This window comes from Stenella coeruleoalba (genome assembly GCF_951394435.1).
Source record: "Stenella coeruleoalba genome assembly, chromosome: 15".
In the NCBI taxonomy this organism is placed as follows: Eukaryota; Metazoa; Chordata; class Mammalia; order Artiodactyla; family Delphinidae; genus Stenella; species Stenella coeruleoalba.
This window is the reverse complement of record NC_137161.1, coordinates 22,741,870-22,755,763: the sequence shown is the minus strand read 5'-3', so window position 1 is coordinate 22,755,763 and position 13,894 is coordinate 22,741,870. Positions and strand designations below refer to the sequence as shown.

General features: G+C 53.6%; 1 protein-coding gene across 6 annotated transcripts in view; it reads left to right on the top strand.

The window, feature by feature from the left end:
* DLGAP4 (DLG associated protein 4) overlaps window positions 1-13,894 on the top strand; it is a 200,710-nt gene that overhangs the window by 125,609 nt on the left and 61,207 nt on the right. For 2 of the 6 annotated variants that reach the window (XM_079945268.1, XM_079945272.1), the window contains exon 1: window positions 5,951-6,971. The exons of 3 other annotated variants lie outside the window; for them this stretch is intronic. In XM_079945268.1, the coding sequence (XP_079801394.1) occupies window positions 6,941-6,971 (31 nt within the window). In that variant the 5' untranslated portion in view covers window positions 5,951-6,940. Of the gene's footprint in view, window positions 1-5,842; window positions 5,930-5,950; window positions 6,972-13,894 lie in introns of those variants that run through there. One more of the 6 variants, XM_079945271.1, reaches the window with a different exon arrangement.

Sequence of the window (13,894 nt, the reverse complement as noted above, 5' to 3'; positions counted from 1 at the left end):
GCTCTCTGTATTCCTTCTAAACACTCCCTGTGACACTCCCTATTTCTTTTATGAATTCCTCTTTCTTCTAAGTCCTTATCAAATTCAGCCCAAAGGAGCCAGCTCTTGCTTTCAACATTTTACCTGGAAACTCTCTTGCCCAAATCCATTGGTTCTCTTCAAGTTACTGTAGATTGACAGTTTTACCAAGCATTTTGTCTGTGCAGAGTATGGGTAACCTTTTTTCAAGCTTCCTCTAACAGGTTGCTCACTGCTCACCACTTGGTCCCAGGGCCGATGCTACATATTTTTGTTTTTGTTGCTTATACACCCCACTCTTGGTACCAATTTCTGTATCTATCAACTATTATCGCAATAATGCCGTGTAACAAACAAGCACATCTAATGTCAGAGGCACACAGTAATGCGCATTTGTTCTCATTCATGAGTTTTTTGGTTGGCTGGTTCTGCTCTGCATGTCCTATATTCTCCTCCTGGAACCAAAGCGCACTCCTGGAATCAGTGCCCTAGCCAAGGCATGTACTTCTCATGGTGGTGGCAGAAGTATAAGAGGGCAAATCCCACGGTACAAGCTCATTTCAAGTCTCTGTGTCACACCTGTGAACATCTGGTTGGTCAAAGCAAGTCACATGAGCCCAAAGCCAAGGTCCAGGGAAATACACTCAACCTTTTGTGGGAGAAACTGCAGTTACATTGCAAAGGGCATGAACACAGGGAAGGGTTGAGAATTGAGGCCAAAAATTCAATCACAAAAAAAAAAAAAAAATTCAATCACGGCCCCTTCAGCACATCCTGTATGAATAATCCAGCATTTCTGGCTTTAAATGTAGGGATGTGGGGCTCCAATTATTCTCAGTTTGGGAGCTTAAGCCCAAACCAGGATACTCAAGAAAGTACTGGTAGCAACATCTGACACCTACCCAGACATGTGTGCACATATATACCTACTTATGGACATATATAAGGTTCTGTACCCTTAGACCTCTTTCTCTGAAAACATATAAAAACACATGCACACTGATATTCTCACATGCACAAACATACACCTAATCTCTACATACAGTTGCACATCTCTCACATATGTGTGTGTCTCCTTCAAGGCTCATGCCACCTCCATACCTGTGAGGAAATCATGCCCCTAACAGATTGGAGCCACCAAAACAATCCCCCCTACCCCGTGTTTCCCCACTCAGCCCTGCCTCCACATCTCCATAGTGACTACTACGTACGTGCTCCTCTCTCCTCCAACCCCTGATCCTCTCAAGCTCAGCAAGTAAACTCACCTGCCTTGCAGGGAAAACCAAAGCCACCAGATTTTTCAGACCTGTGCCCAGAGCTGCAGTTGGTCCCTACAGTACCTTAGTGCTGGGTTAGGAAAGACACTTAACTGTCATCTATTGGAAAATTACCACGAAGCACAATTTTTATTAGAATAATGTCCTTTACTGCCATCTGCCACAGATGTGTCATAATAAATATACAATTCGATTATGTCTGTGTTGTGAACAGCACCCCCCTTATACGTGGCACCCTTTATCAGTGTAAAGCTTGCACCACCATCCATGGCATTCTGGCCCGTAACCACCTCCCTCCTCACAGACACACCCCACCACCCACAGGTACACCCTCCCTCAGACACTGTCTCCCTGCAGGGGTCACCCTTGCTCAGAAGGCTGCCCCCTGTCCTCAGCATATGTCTCCAGGAAGTGAGCAGTCCGGGGCCTGTCCCCCACCTAGGGCTGTTCTGAGCCCCCAGTCGCTGAGGGGCATGAAACCTCTTTGTCACCCTCACATGGGCACATATGCTCTCAGGCCATATGCCAGCAGGTGGGTGGATGTGAAGGCCACTTACTGAGATGGTGAGAGCCTGGGAGGGGCGGGCCCCTCCGGAGTGGCCCTGGGCAGGGCATGGAGCTTGCCCACCCCCCAACCCGCTTGCTGGGGGCTGACCAGCTTCCCAGCTGTCAGCACCCCCTCTGTCCCTCCCCTTCTCTGACCCAGATTCCACATTCCAGAAATAGGTCTGGCAGGTGACTGGCAGGGAGGGTCGGCCCCAGCCAGGATGGTGGGGGAAACAGAAGCTTCACTACACACACATGCCCCTCCCCAGCCAAAGGACCTACCTGGGAGGGCCCACGGGGGTGCCATTACCCCCTCAGTCTGCCCCATCCTGCCCCCTCTCTCTCCACTTCTGAGAAAGGAAAGAAAGAACAGAGAACGCGCTCCGTCCCACTCCTCCCTTCGCTGACGCTGCCCATCCCCCATTAGCGCTCATTCTCCTCTTCTCCCTCCCTTCCTCCATCCTTTTCTTCCAGCTTCCCCTCCCCTCCATCATCTTAACCTTCTGTCTGCCTGTCTCCCTCAGCCCTGTTTCTCCCCCCCAGCCTCTCTCCCTTTCTTTCTTCTAAATTTCTGGCCCTTCTCCCTCCCCAGCCTCCTTTCTGTGTCTCTCCCACTCCCTCTGAATCACAAGGGAGACTGTGACAACACCTAGGAGCGGTGGCTGCTGGGTGGTACCTGCCGCCTACCCCTGCCCCGCACCAACTGCATTCCCCGCAGCTGCACATGGGTACACGTGTATACACGCGCACATGTGCACACACCTGGAGTCACTCTCTGGCAGCGCTTGGGATAGGTTTCTGGACTGGGAAACACACTTGCTCCTTGCTCAGGGGCCCTGAGTTCTAGTTTCAGCTGTGCTGTGTCACTCTGGGTGGGTCCTGACCCCTCCCTGTGCCTCAATTTCTCCATCTATGTTGTGAGGCTTGGGTTTGGGGACCCCCAAACACCTCCTATCTGAGTCACAGAATGCTCTGTCCTCCCTTCTTTGTCCCCTCTCCCCTCCCCCAGAACTCTCCCAGTTTCTTCTCTGATTTACTCTCTCCTCCATAGACACAGGAAGGGAGGCTGACAAAATTCCAGTAAGCAGCCAACCTTCCAGGCAGCCTTGTCCCCCAAGCTCTTTCCCAGGCCTAACCCTCCACAATCTCCGGTTATTACACTACAGGCTCCTATCAGGCTGGACACTCCAATCCCCAGAATATCAGGGCTGAGAGGAACCTGAAAGACCATCATGACCAGAGATGCAAATAGACTTCAACTCACATGTCATCTCTGATCCCTGGAGCTCGGGACTGAGATTGGGTTAAGCAGAGAGATGTGTCACCATCGATCAGTGATGGCTACTTTGTCCAGGAATGTTGCACTTATCTGACGTTCCTTATTTAGCCCAGTTAACCACACACACACACACACACACACACACACACACACACACGTTTACAAATACTTTACAAAGAAACTGTAGCCTAGAGGAGGTGAGTGTCAAGTCAGGGTCACCCAGTTAGAAGGTCAAGGAGCTGTTTCCCACCTCGGTCTGCCTGGCTTGAGTTCCCCATTATCCTGTGTTGGGGGGGCCATCCAAGGTCCTGGTAAAGAGATGCAGTGTGGTCACAGGAGTTTCAGGGAGAATTATCTGGCCACATGGGCAGGATGGATTGGAAGCTGTGCAGTGGTCCAGGCAAGGCACAGTGAGGCCTGGGCAGGGGCCATAGAGTCAGAGAGTAATGGGAGTGTCCAGGAGGCCTTCCTAGAGTGAGAATTCCCACCTCCTGAAATAGGCACCTCTCCCCAGAGGGCACTGGGCAGAAGGTGGCTTCCTCCCACAGCCCCACCCAGCCGTGGACCAGGAAGTTCCTGGTTAACTGGGTCACTCTCCTAAGTCCCATTTTTAGGCAGACCCACTGAGCCTTCTGGGGGACATAGTGATTGGGCTTAAGAACTGGTGGGCAGGCTGGGAACCCCAGCTTTGAGATTCTTGAACAAGAATAATTCCTTACTCCCTCAGGGGTAGAGAGGTCAGGCCAAAGGAGGAGAGACTAAGGTGCTTAAGTTGAACCTCGGAGGCCCTGAGGCCATAGTTAAGGGCAAGAGCTTTGCAGTGAGGCAGCCCTTTCATTGAATAGATGCTTACTGATAACCTCAATGGGCCAGGCTCTGCTCTAGGCACCAGGGACACATCAGTGAACAAAAGGGAAACCTCTGCCTTCATAGAGACTACATACTTTTTTGGGGGGGGGCATATGGGGGGAGGCAGACAAAACAATAAGCATAAATAACTCAAATAAGTATGTGGTTTACTGGCAAGTAGTGTAGGGCAAGGAGTACTGGGAGTGCCGGCAGCAGGAGGACAGGGCTATTGCAGCATAAACAGGGTACCAGGATAGAACTCACTGAGACAGATGTTTGAGCAAGCACTTGAAGGAAGTGAGGGAAGGAGTAGTGCTGGGGAGGTACTCCAGGCAGGGAGAAGAGTGGTACAAAGGCCCTGAGGCAGGAGGGTGCCTAGTGCATTGGAGGAGGAGCAGGGCTGGTGTGGTTGGGATGGAGCAAGACAGAGTCAGGCCTGTGCTTTGGGGCTTCCTGAATTTTCCTAAGTAATCAATCTAAAGATAAATACTAAGTGAATGGTATAGGTGTAGCATAGTGACTGTGAGACGGGCAAAGTAAGCTAATATTTTCGAAGTGCTTAGTACAGTGCCTGGCATCAAAAAAGGCTCAATAGCCCTCAGTTGCTTTTGTTACTATTAACTTTATGCAAGACAGTGGTATTGGAAAGACTGTATCATCTTCTTGAGTAAGATGCTTTTTAAGAAAAATTTATTTATATTTTTGGTTGCGCTGGGTCTTCGTTGCTGCGCGTGGTCTAGAGAAACTAGTTGTGGCGAGAGGGGGCTACTCTTCGTTGCGGTGTGCAGGCTTCTCATTGTGGCAGCTTCTCTTGCTGTGGAGCACAGGCTCTAGGAGCATGGGCTTCAGTAGATGTGGCATGCGGGCTCAGTAGTTGTTGCACATGGGCTTAGTTGCTCCGCGGCATGTGGGATCTTCCCCAACAGGGATTGAACCAGCGTCCCCTGCATTGGCAGGCAGATCGTTAACCACTGCACCACCAGGGAAGTCCCTTGAGTAAGATTCTTTTCTCCACTTTACATTTGGAAAAGAGATGCACAGAGAAGGGAAGGGACTTGCCTAGGTCACCCAGCAAGGCAGGTGGGGGAGCAGAAGCTGGATCTGCAGGTAGGCACAGATGAGGGATGAGACCCCAAGGACCAGGACTGTGAGTAAGGGGACTCGCAGGGGAGAAGTGGGGAACTGGGAAGGCCATGAGCCACGAAGGGAGTGATTTATGAATTCAGGCAGCTCCTACTGCACTTGGCTCTCCAAGACATCCTGGATGTGATGGTTTTTACTATGGAGGAAATGAAGGCTTAGGAGATTGAATGAGTATCTTGTCCAAGGTCACACAGCCCTCCGGAGTATGAGCAGGGATTCTAACCCAACCTGGAGGACCTCAGATGAGCACAGCAAAGTGAGGATGGAGTAGAGGGGACAACTAGAAACACTTAGGACGTACAGTCGATAGTACCTGGGGGGCTAATCTGACCACACAGAGATGAGAAGACCACCTCAGACTGCTTGCTCTGAGCCTCAGTTTCCCCTGGGAACAGCCAGGTGTCGCCACGGTAAACTGGTGCAGATTCTGCTGGCCGCTCTCGCGTCAGGGAGCATGCGTCTGGTTCCAGCTGGAACCGGTTTGGTGGGGGCGGCTAGAGGGGCGGAGTCCCCCGTGCTTAGGCATGCGCGTGCTGACGTGGGCGCGCGCTCCCTCTCGGGGTCGGGCGGCCTGGGCGTAGGCTGGACTGAGCGCCCCGCGCGCTTGCGCATACGCCCCTCCGCGCGCGCGCTACGGCCACGTGCCGAGAGGGTTGCGCGCGCCCCCGCCCATCCCGGGAGTCCCGAGCGACGCGCGCGCGCGCGCGTGACGCGGGGGGCGGGGCGGGGCGGGGCCGGCGCGGGGCTTTAACCCAGAGGCCCCGCCCCTCGGGCGTACAAAACCGGAGACTCGGGCCGGGCCGCGTGAGGGAGGAGGGTGAGTGCCCGCCACTGGCCGCAGCTGCCGCCAGCCCGTCGGTCACTTCGTCGGTCTGTCCGGTCCACGTCGTCGCCGCCGCCTCCTCAGCCCGGACGCCTGGGGCCCGCCCAGCGCCGCCCGGAGCAGCCGCGGCCCCGCGAGGAGACGGGCGCCGCCCCCGCCCGGCCCTGCCCTGCCCTGCCCCCGCCCTCCTCCCCTTCTGTCCGTCCGTCCGTCCGTCCCCCCGCCCGCTCGCGCTTCCGTCCTTCTGTCCGGCCACCAGCCCTCGGGCCCGTAGCCCCGCTCCGCCCGCTTTGTCTCTCCCTGGCTCGCTGTCTCTTTGTCTCTGCCCTCGCGCTGCCTCCCAGCCCCTCCCTCGCTCCCCGATCTCGGGTCCCCCTCAAGGCGCTCGTCTCATCCCTCAGAGCCTACCCCCTCTGAGCGCCCCTCATCTTTGGGGACCTTTTTTTTCTGAACATCTTCCACACTCCCCCAAGGCTCTCCTCTGAGCTTCCCGCACATCCCTTGAGGGTCCTCCCTTCCATCTGTCCCCCCAAATCCCGGGGGTCTTGCCTCCTCTTAGCCCTCATTGCTTCAGGGTTTTCCCTCTTTTGGTGTCCCCTGTATACGCTGATACCTCCTAGATCCCTTGGGGTCTCTCCTTGGGACCCCCAAAGCTCCCCAGCTCCCAGACTTCAGCGCCCCTCCCTGCCTTCCCTTCGTTTGTCCCCTGTCGCTCTCTCCTTGTTCTCTCGGGCCTCCGCGCTCCTCATTCCTCTGGGTCGGGGCCCCCTGCTTTGCTCTCCCTGCCTCTCTCTGCCCCCGCATCTGTCTTGCTGGTGTCGCCACTGGATGTCTCTTGCGCTGCAGACCTCCCTTTAAGGCTACTCCTTTGCCAGGGCTCTTGCCGCTCCCCCTTGCTTTCTCTGCCCCGGTCCCCTGTCTCCCCTTCTCTCTGCTCCTGTGTCTCTCCCTCTCCCCTTTTCTGTCTTTGCCGGTCTCTGGGTCTCTGACCCCCATCCGGCCCTCATGGCTTTGTGTCTGGAGCTCTTGAAGCAATGTGAGTGGTGGGGTGTCCGGGTCTGGCTGGAGTGCGCCCGCAGGCTGGCCGCGGCCGAGGCTCCATGGGGTTGGCGCTGGGGCGAGGGCTGGCGCTGGGGCAGGAGGCTCTGGGGCCTCCCCACAAAGGGGGCAAGGAGGGAGGGGCCAGGCTGTCTGGCAGAGGTGGGAGGGGGAGCCTTCCTGCTCTGAGGCTTCTGCTTTAGTTGCTTGTGTGTGTGGACGGTGCCACGGGCTGGGCATCCCTGCCCGCTTGGCCCTGCATGGCCTGGCATTTTGTGATTGCTTGTGGGCAGGCCTGGGCTATTTTGGAGCCAGCAGGATGTGATATCACTTGGGCGTTTATTTAGACCCGATTGGGGGTGGGGACTGCGTTCTTGCCAACTTGAGTAATCAAATTTTGCATGGGGGGTGCGGCCTCCTAGGCAGCTGGGCTGTGCGGTTTGTGGCCAGAACTTTGCCAGCCACCAGACTGGGCAGGTGAACCAGGGTCTGTGCTGCCTTGGTCTTGTGGAGACTGTCAATCAGGGTGAGGGGAGAGAGGGGTTGTTTTTAACCTGACCACCCTTGAGGATTGGGTTTGGTGGTCTAAGACCTCTGCGGCCAGCCTCAAGCTGTGTGACTTTGAATGAGACCTTCAACCTTTCCGAGTCTCAGTTTCTCCATCTGTAAAAAGGGAATAATTATGGCAGCCTCACAACGTTGTCGTGACAATCAAATGAAACATCTGTAAAGACACTTCGGGAACTGTCAGCCTGTCTTTAAACTGAGCCCCACAGAGGGAAAGCAGCTTGCCCGGGGCACACAGGCTAGTTCATGGCAAAGTTGGGACAGGGATCCAGGCCTGGGACTCCCCAGCCCAGAGTTCTTTACCCTCCCCCCCCACTCCATTGCCACCTGGTTGTTCAGAAATGCACCTGCCCTTCCAATAGGGCAGGGGGCAGGCTGCCCCTTTTTATGCCCCCATTCCTGGTTGCTCTTTGCCAGTTTGTAAAGATAGTTGGGTGTGCCCAGCTGGATGTCTGTGCTGGAGACAGTTGGATTTTCCATGTTCCATCCTGTTGTTGTTTAAGGGTGGGCCCTGCTTGGCCAGTGGCACTTGGGAATAAAGTCTGTCAGTTTGTGGCTGTGAGCCCCACCTGCTTTTCCAGCTTCCCATAGAGTGGGGGAACAAAGGCTTCAGCTGAGAGATGCTCCACAGACAGCTGGGGTCTGCTTTCAAGGAGCCTCAGATGTCCCAGAAGTTTGGAGCAGGAGATAAGATCAGCTATTGTAGCCCCCTCGTCTCACGAGAGACCAGGGACCCACAGAGGATTTCAGCCAGGACTCCTGTGTCCTCTGCCGTAGCACTGCCTCCAAGGAGGTCGCTGTCTGGCTGGTGTCACCTGCGCACTGGTGTATAATGACAGTTTCCAGCATCCGTTGACCTTTTACTGTGGGCCCTGAGCTTGACACGCTACACAGACTACTTGCAGCAGGGAGGAGAAAGGGCTTGGTCTCTGGCCTGAAAGTGGAGGGAATCAGGGTTGTGGTCCCCACATCTCACCTGTCAGGGAGGCTGCTTTCGCCTGGGCTTCAGCTTCCTTATCTGTAAAGTGGGAATGATAATCCTTGTCCTAAGGCTGATTCTGAAATCATGGAATCCCTAGAGAAATTGTGTGAGGCAGAATGCCAGGGTTCTATTCTCGGCTCTGATGCTAAGATGCTGTATGATTTCAGACAAGTGTCTTCCTCTGTCTGTATTTTTCCTTCGAAAAAATGAGGAAGCTGGTTGTTGTGCTCTCTTAGGTGCTTCCAGCCCTGACATTTGAGGATTTTAAGGTAACTGAAATGCCACCTATTTGCACCTACATCTTATCTTACCTGTTAAAAGTGTGCTTGATCACAAAATAAGAGGCAGAATGTGTTGAGTGCTGCCAGATGTGTGCTGATAATGTGCTGTGGGGTTTCATCGGAGAGAGATCTTGTCCGGGCAAAGGGATCAAAAAGGCTTCCAGAAGGAGGCAGTGCTTGAGCTGGACCCCTATACCAGACATGTTCTGCCTCTTATACGAACTGTTCCAGAGAAAGAGTGTGGGTTTTCGGGCCGCAGACACCTGGTCTTGGTTGGTCTGCATCACTCGCTGCCTGTGTAATCTTGGGCTAGTTACTTTCTTTGAGCTTCAGTTTCCTCATCTGGACGCAAGATAATCATAATTACACTGCAGGGTTGTGGTGAGGATTAAGTGAGATTCTACATTAAAAAATAGTACACAGTAGGCGTTTAATAAATGTGAACTTTCACCTCGAGATAATATCTGGACCCCTTTTTGCTTTGTGGGAACAAGGCAGAGGCCCAGCCTCTCCCTCTACCCGCTGTGGCTGGGGTTCAGGTAGCAAGGAAAGCACCTCCTGGCTGTTCTAATATGTTAACAGCAGTGATCCTCTAACCTCTCGCTATGTGGGACATTGTGTAATCTGCCAGGCTCTTTCCTTTCCATTGTTCCTCACAACAGCCCTGGGAGGAAGTCAGAAGCCAGTGGAGTTCTCCCTGTTTCATGGGTGAATGAAGAATAGGGGCCCAGGGAGGGCTTGCGCCCAGGCCTCTTGACTTGGTTCCCCCTGCAACCCACAGCGTTGCTCCACATTTATTGCTGCTGCCCGGTAGCCTACGGCTCGGGCTGCCTTCTCTGGATCTGGCGTCTGTTCTGCAAGGAGGGTTTGTTTGGCATTTCCCCAACCTCTGAGCTCATCTCAAATTTAAATGGGACTAGCTTGAGGTTGGGTGGGGACTGAGTCACCACCTTCCCTGGCTTTCTCGTCCTGAGCAGCAGCCAGACACACCCAGAGGGCAACTGCCGTAGACCTGCTGGTTGTAGACCCTGCACACAACAGGCTTTCCTCCCAGAAGCTCGGATGGCTCAGGAATGTCTCCCTCTGGGCTCTCAGGGGAAGGCGGCAGTGGTGGCTCCATATGTATTTCTTCACCTCAGGGATCTGGAAGCACAAGCCACACTGAGCTGTTGTTGCCTGGCCTCTCCTGCTCCAAGCCTTTATTTGTGCTGTACCCTCCCCCGTGGTGCCGTCTCTTCCCTTTGAGGCCCACATTGTCAAATGCCACCTCTTCCAGGAAGTCTCTGATTGGTGCCTCTGGAGTCAGACTGTGAATTCGGTCCCAGGTCCATACTTGCTGAAAGTGTGACCTTGGAGATCACTTTACCTCTCTGTGCCTCAGTTTCCTCATATAAAAATTAGGCTCCTCATCTTTACAAAGTTCAGGTTCCTGAGCTCTATCCCCAAAGATTCTCATTTGGCAGGTCTGGGGGCAGGAATCAGCTTTTTAAACCAGCCCTCTGGAGGAGTCTGATGCTGAAACCTGTGGGCCACACTCTGGGTAAAGCTGAACTGAGAGTTTCTCGGGTTGGTGTCACAGTTTGGCTTGTCCCTGCTGTGTGACCTTGGATTGGTCGACTTTCTGCACCTCAGTTTTCTTCCCTGTAAGACTGGGATGGAAATGCCTTCCTCACAGGTTGCTCTGAGGATGCAAACTCGTGTTGTAAAGGCCCCTCAAGAAATGGGAACCTGTCTGCTACACTGCCGTTCACTGGGTGTCGGGGACTGTGCTAAGCACTTTCTGGCATTATCCCACTGCATTATTGCAACAATCCTATGATACAGGTCCCAATATTATCCCCGTTTTACAGGTGAGGAGACTGGCCCCTCATCATGGTCTTTGTTTCAGGCAGAATTGGTTGTTTCCAGAAGCAGATTACCCTTCCCCTGCTCAGTCCCAGCAGCAGACACTGTCAGACCTGGCCAGGGTGAGGGCTGTAGAATTGAACATCTGGGCAGGAATGCAATCCAGTCGTCAACAGGAACTTAATGAGGCTATCGAGGTGTGAGGTGTGAGTGCCTCTCAGGTTCCCAGGTTTCCCCGTCCTGGCTGTGGCTGCCTCGCCTCCCTCAGCCTATGTTGGAATCAGCTGGTTCCTCACCCACCCACACCTGGGAACCAGGGCTACCTTAAAGACAAATAAAATCCATATTCTAGAGCTAAAAGGTTATTGTTTCTTGTCTCACTATAAGAAGCATGCTAAGGGAGGAAAGGGACAGGGATGTGCCTCGGATCCCAGAAGAAGAGCATGTCAGGGCCAGGTGAGAGCCGTAGTGCTGTCTCCCCACCCAGGTCTCCCTCATTTCTCTGTCCCTGGCCTGGGTCACCCTGGGGAGAGCTGGTGCATGGAGGTCTGGTTTGGCCAGTGAATAGGACAAAAGCAAGAAAAGTGGTCCCAAGTGGTTGGAGCTGGACTTGGCTCAGCCTGGAGCTGAACTGGGCTTGGAAAACACTTTCTGTCCAGGAACCTGCCCTCCCAGCCCTGGGCCAGGCTCCGAGACGATGGGAGAGACCAGGCAGACAGGGCCTCTGCCCCTGGGAACTTAGGATCTGACAAGGGAGACAAGGCCTACAATTATGAGAGACTGTGTGACAGTCTGTAATTAAGCATCTGCTGAAGGAAAGCATTGTCTGAGAAGGAAGAAGTGAGCGTGACCCAGAGGAAACAAGAGCCCTCGTGAGGGGGGCTGGATTCGCAGAGGCCGACATTGGGGCTGACGTTCCTGGGAATGGTTTCTGCAGAGGCACAGGTGTGGGGGCTAGACAGGGTAAGTGCATATTATGGAAACAGTAGACTAGTTTTGCTGATGCATCAGGGCTCAGGGAGGAGCCAGGAGATTGTAGGCAGCATAGAACGCGAGCTGAAGAGCAGAGGCTTTGGAGAGCCATGGAAGATTTTAGAGCCGGGATGGCACAGCCGGAGGATTTTTTCAAGATGAGTCAGGCTGGGTGAATTGGAATGAATGAAAGTGACAACAGGGAGGAGCTTTGTAGGCAACTCGGAGAAGGGAGAGGGCAGGGTTCGGGTGGAGCCCGTGCGAGAGGGAAGGGCCAGTTGGGGTAGCAGAGGATGTTGAGTTCTCTGAGAAGAGCCTGACCAGGGGGCCTGATGGGCCAGCGGGAAAGATGTTGGGTGTCGCTACTTGGAGCAGGAAATAATAGTCTGAGCACATTGCTCGCACACCTGCTCTGTGCCAGGCTCTGTGCCAGGGCCTTCACGGATGCTCTCATGAAATCCTTACAGCAAGCCCGAGGCAGGTGGACTTACCGTCCCCATTTTACAAATAAGGAACATGTGGCTCAGACCCAAAGCTGACTGTCTGCAAATGCTGGCTCTTCCCACAGTTCAGCTCTGCTTCTTGGAAAGGAACCTCCTACTGTTAGGATCCCAGGAATCTGAGCCTTCTTGCCCCTTGAATTGGGGGCACCTAATACATCCCCTAAAGGACAGAACCCCCTACTTTCTAAAGACCTGGAAGATTGGGGCTGGGTACCAGCTCAGAATTGCTTCAAGGTGGGAGAGTCAGGGAATTGAGGGGGCTTCACATCAGCGGTTTTTCTCGCCAGGCTGTGAGCATCCTCCAGAGCTGGCTCTCGTGTGTGTCTAGTGCAACAGTGGGCATGTCCATGACTGGGCCCACTGGGATTCGCAGCCAGCCCCCACCGGAGAGGGTGGGCCCTGGCCCAGCCACAGAGGCAGGGAGGGACTTGACCGAGGTGCTCGCGACACAGGAGAGCCAGGTGATGAAGGTGATGAAGCCTATTTCCCAGGCTGCAGCCAGGGATAGCCACTGGGCAGAGGGAAAGGGAAGGGGACTGGTGCTGAAGAGCGGCTAGCAGGGGAGGCAGCAATGGTTGGCGGCAGTGTGCAGCTAGGAAACTGGTGGCCAGTCATTCTCGGTGTGCCGCCCTGAGCAGGGCCTTGTCCGGGTCGTGAGGCCACATGGCAGGCACAGCCTCTGTGTTCCGCTCACCCCATTCCTCCCTTGTCTCCAATAAACACCCCCAGGATCCTTCTGCCAGTCTACTTTGGCAAATTCATACCAAAATCAGGACAAAAGTTTTGATGAGGGATTTTTGTGCTCCTTTGGAACAGACACAGCCTGAGAAATGTTCGGATATTGGAACAGTGAACTAGACTGACCTGTGCTGTCCCTTTCAATTGTAGTTATTCACTTGATTAATGCTTTACCATTTGCCAGGTGCTTTCTTGTAAATGTGATCATTCTCATATGTATTCATTCTTTTCATTTCGTTTATAGCACATTGTTTCTGGATCATTAATATTTGTGTAGCCTGTTTTTTAATTTCAAAGCACTTACATCTACTTTATCTCATTAGGTTCTTATACAGCCCTAAGAGGATTGCTATTCTTGTCATCGTCATTTTCCAGAAAGTGACTTGCCCAAGGTCACTCTGGGATTCACTGGCTGAGCTGTTGTTCACTTATTCAACAAATATTTATTAAGTGCCTGCTGTGTGCCAGGCGATGAGCTGGCCCTGGGGATACAGTGGCAAGCAGAGCCGTCTTAGAGAGTTAGCTTCTGACCTCCCAGAGTCCACAGAATCATCAAGGTGTAGCCAGGATTCACCCTAGCGCTCCTGACCCCCACCTTGGGCTCTTTCCACTGCAGACCCCTGGAGTTTGGGCCTGAGGCTTAGATCTAGACTGTTGTAGCCTGTGAGCCTTCAGCCTGGAGCATCATGGTAAAGCAAGCCAAGGCGGCAAGTCTCTGCAAACTGAACTTCAAAAGTGACAGAGGAGGTCTTTGGTAATGACTTAATTATTAACGAGAAGGTGAAGAAGGGCATCTCTACAGAAGGCCATCTGCTCCTCCCCAGGGGGAGGAAGTCGCTCAAGGGCTGCTGCACCTAAGATCCGGGCCTGAATTTTCTGCAGCCTCCAAATATTTGATTACAGTCTGCACAGGTGTGGAGCCCTGTGGCCATGTGCTAAGCTGGGGACCCTCCTTGCTTCCTTTAATATTAAATGAGATGAAATAAAGGCATATCTTAGGATATCAGTCTGGAAAGGACTCTCCCAGCCACCT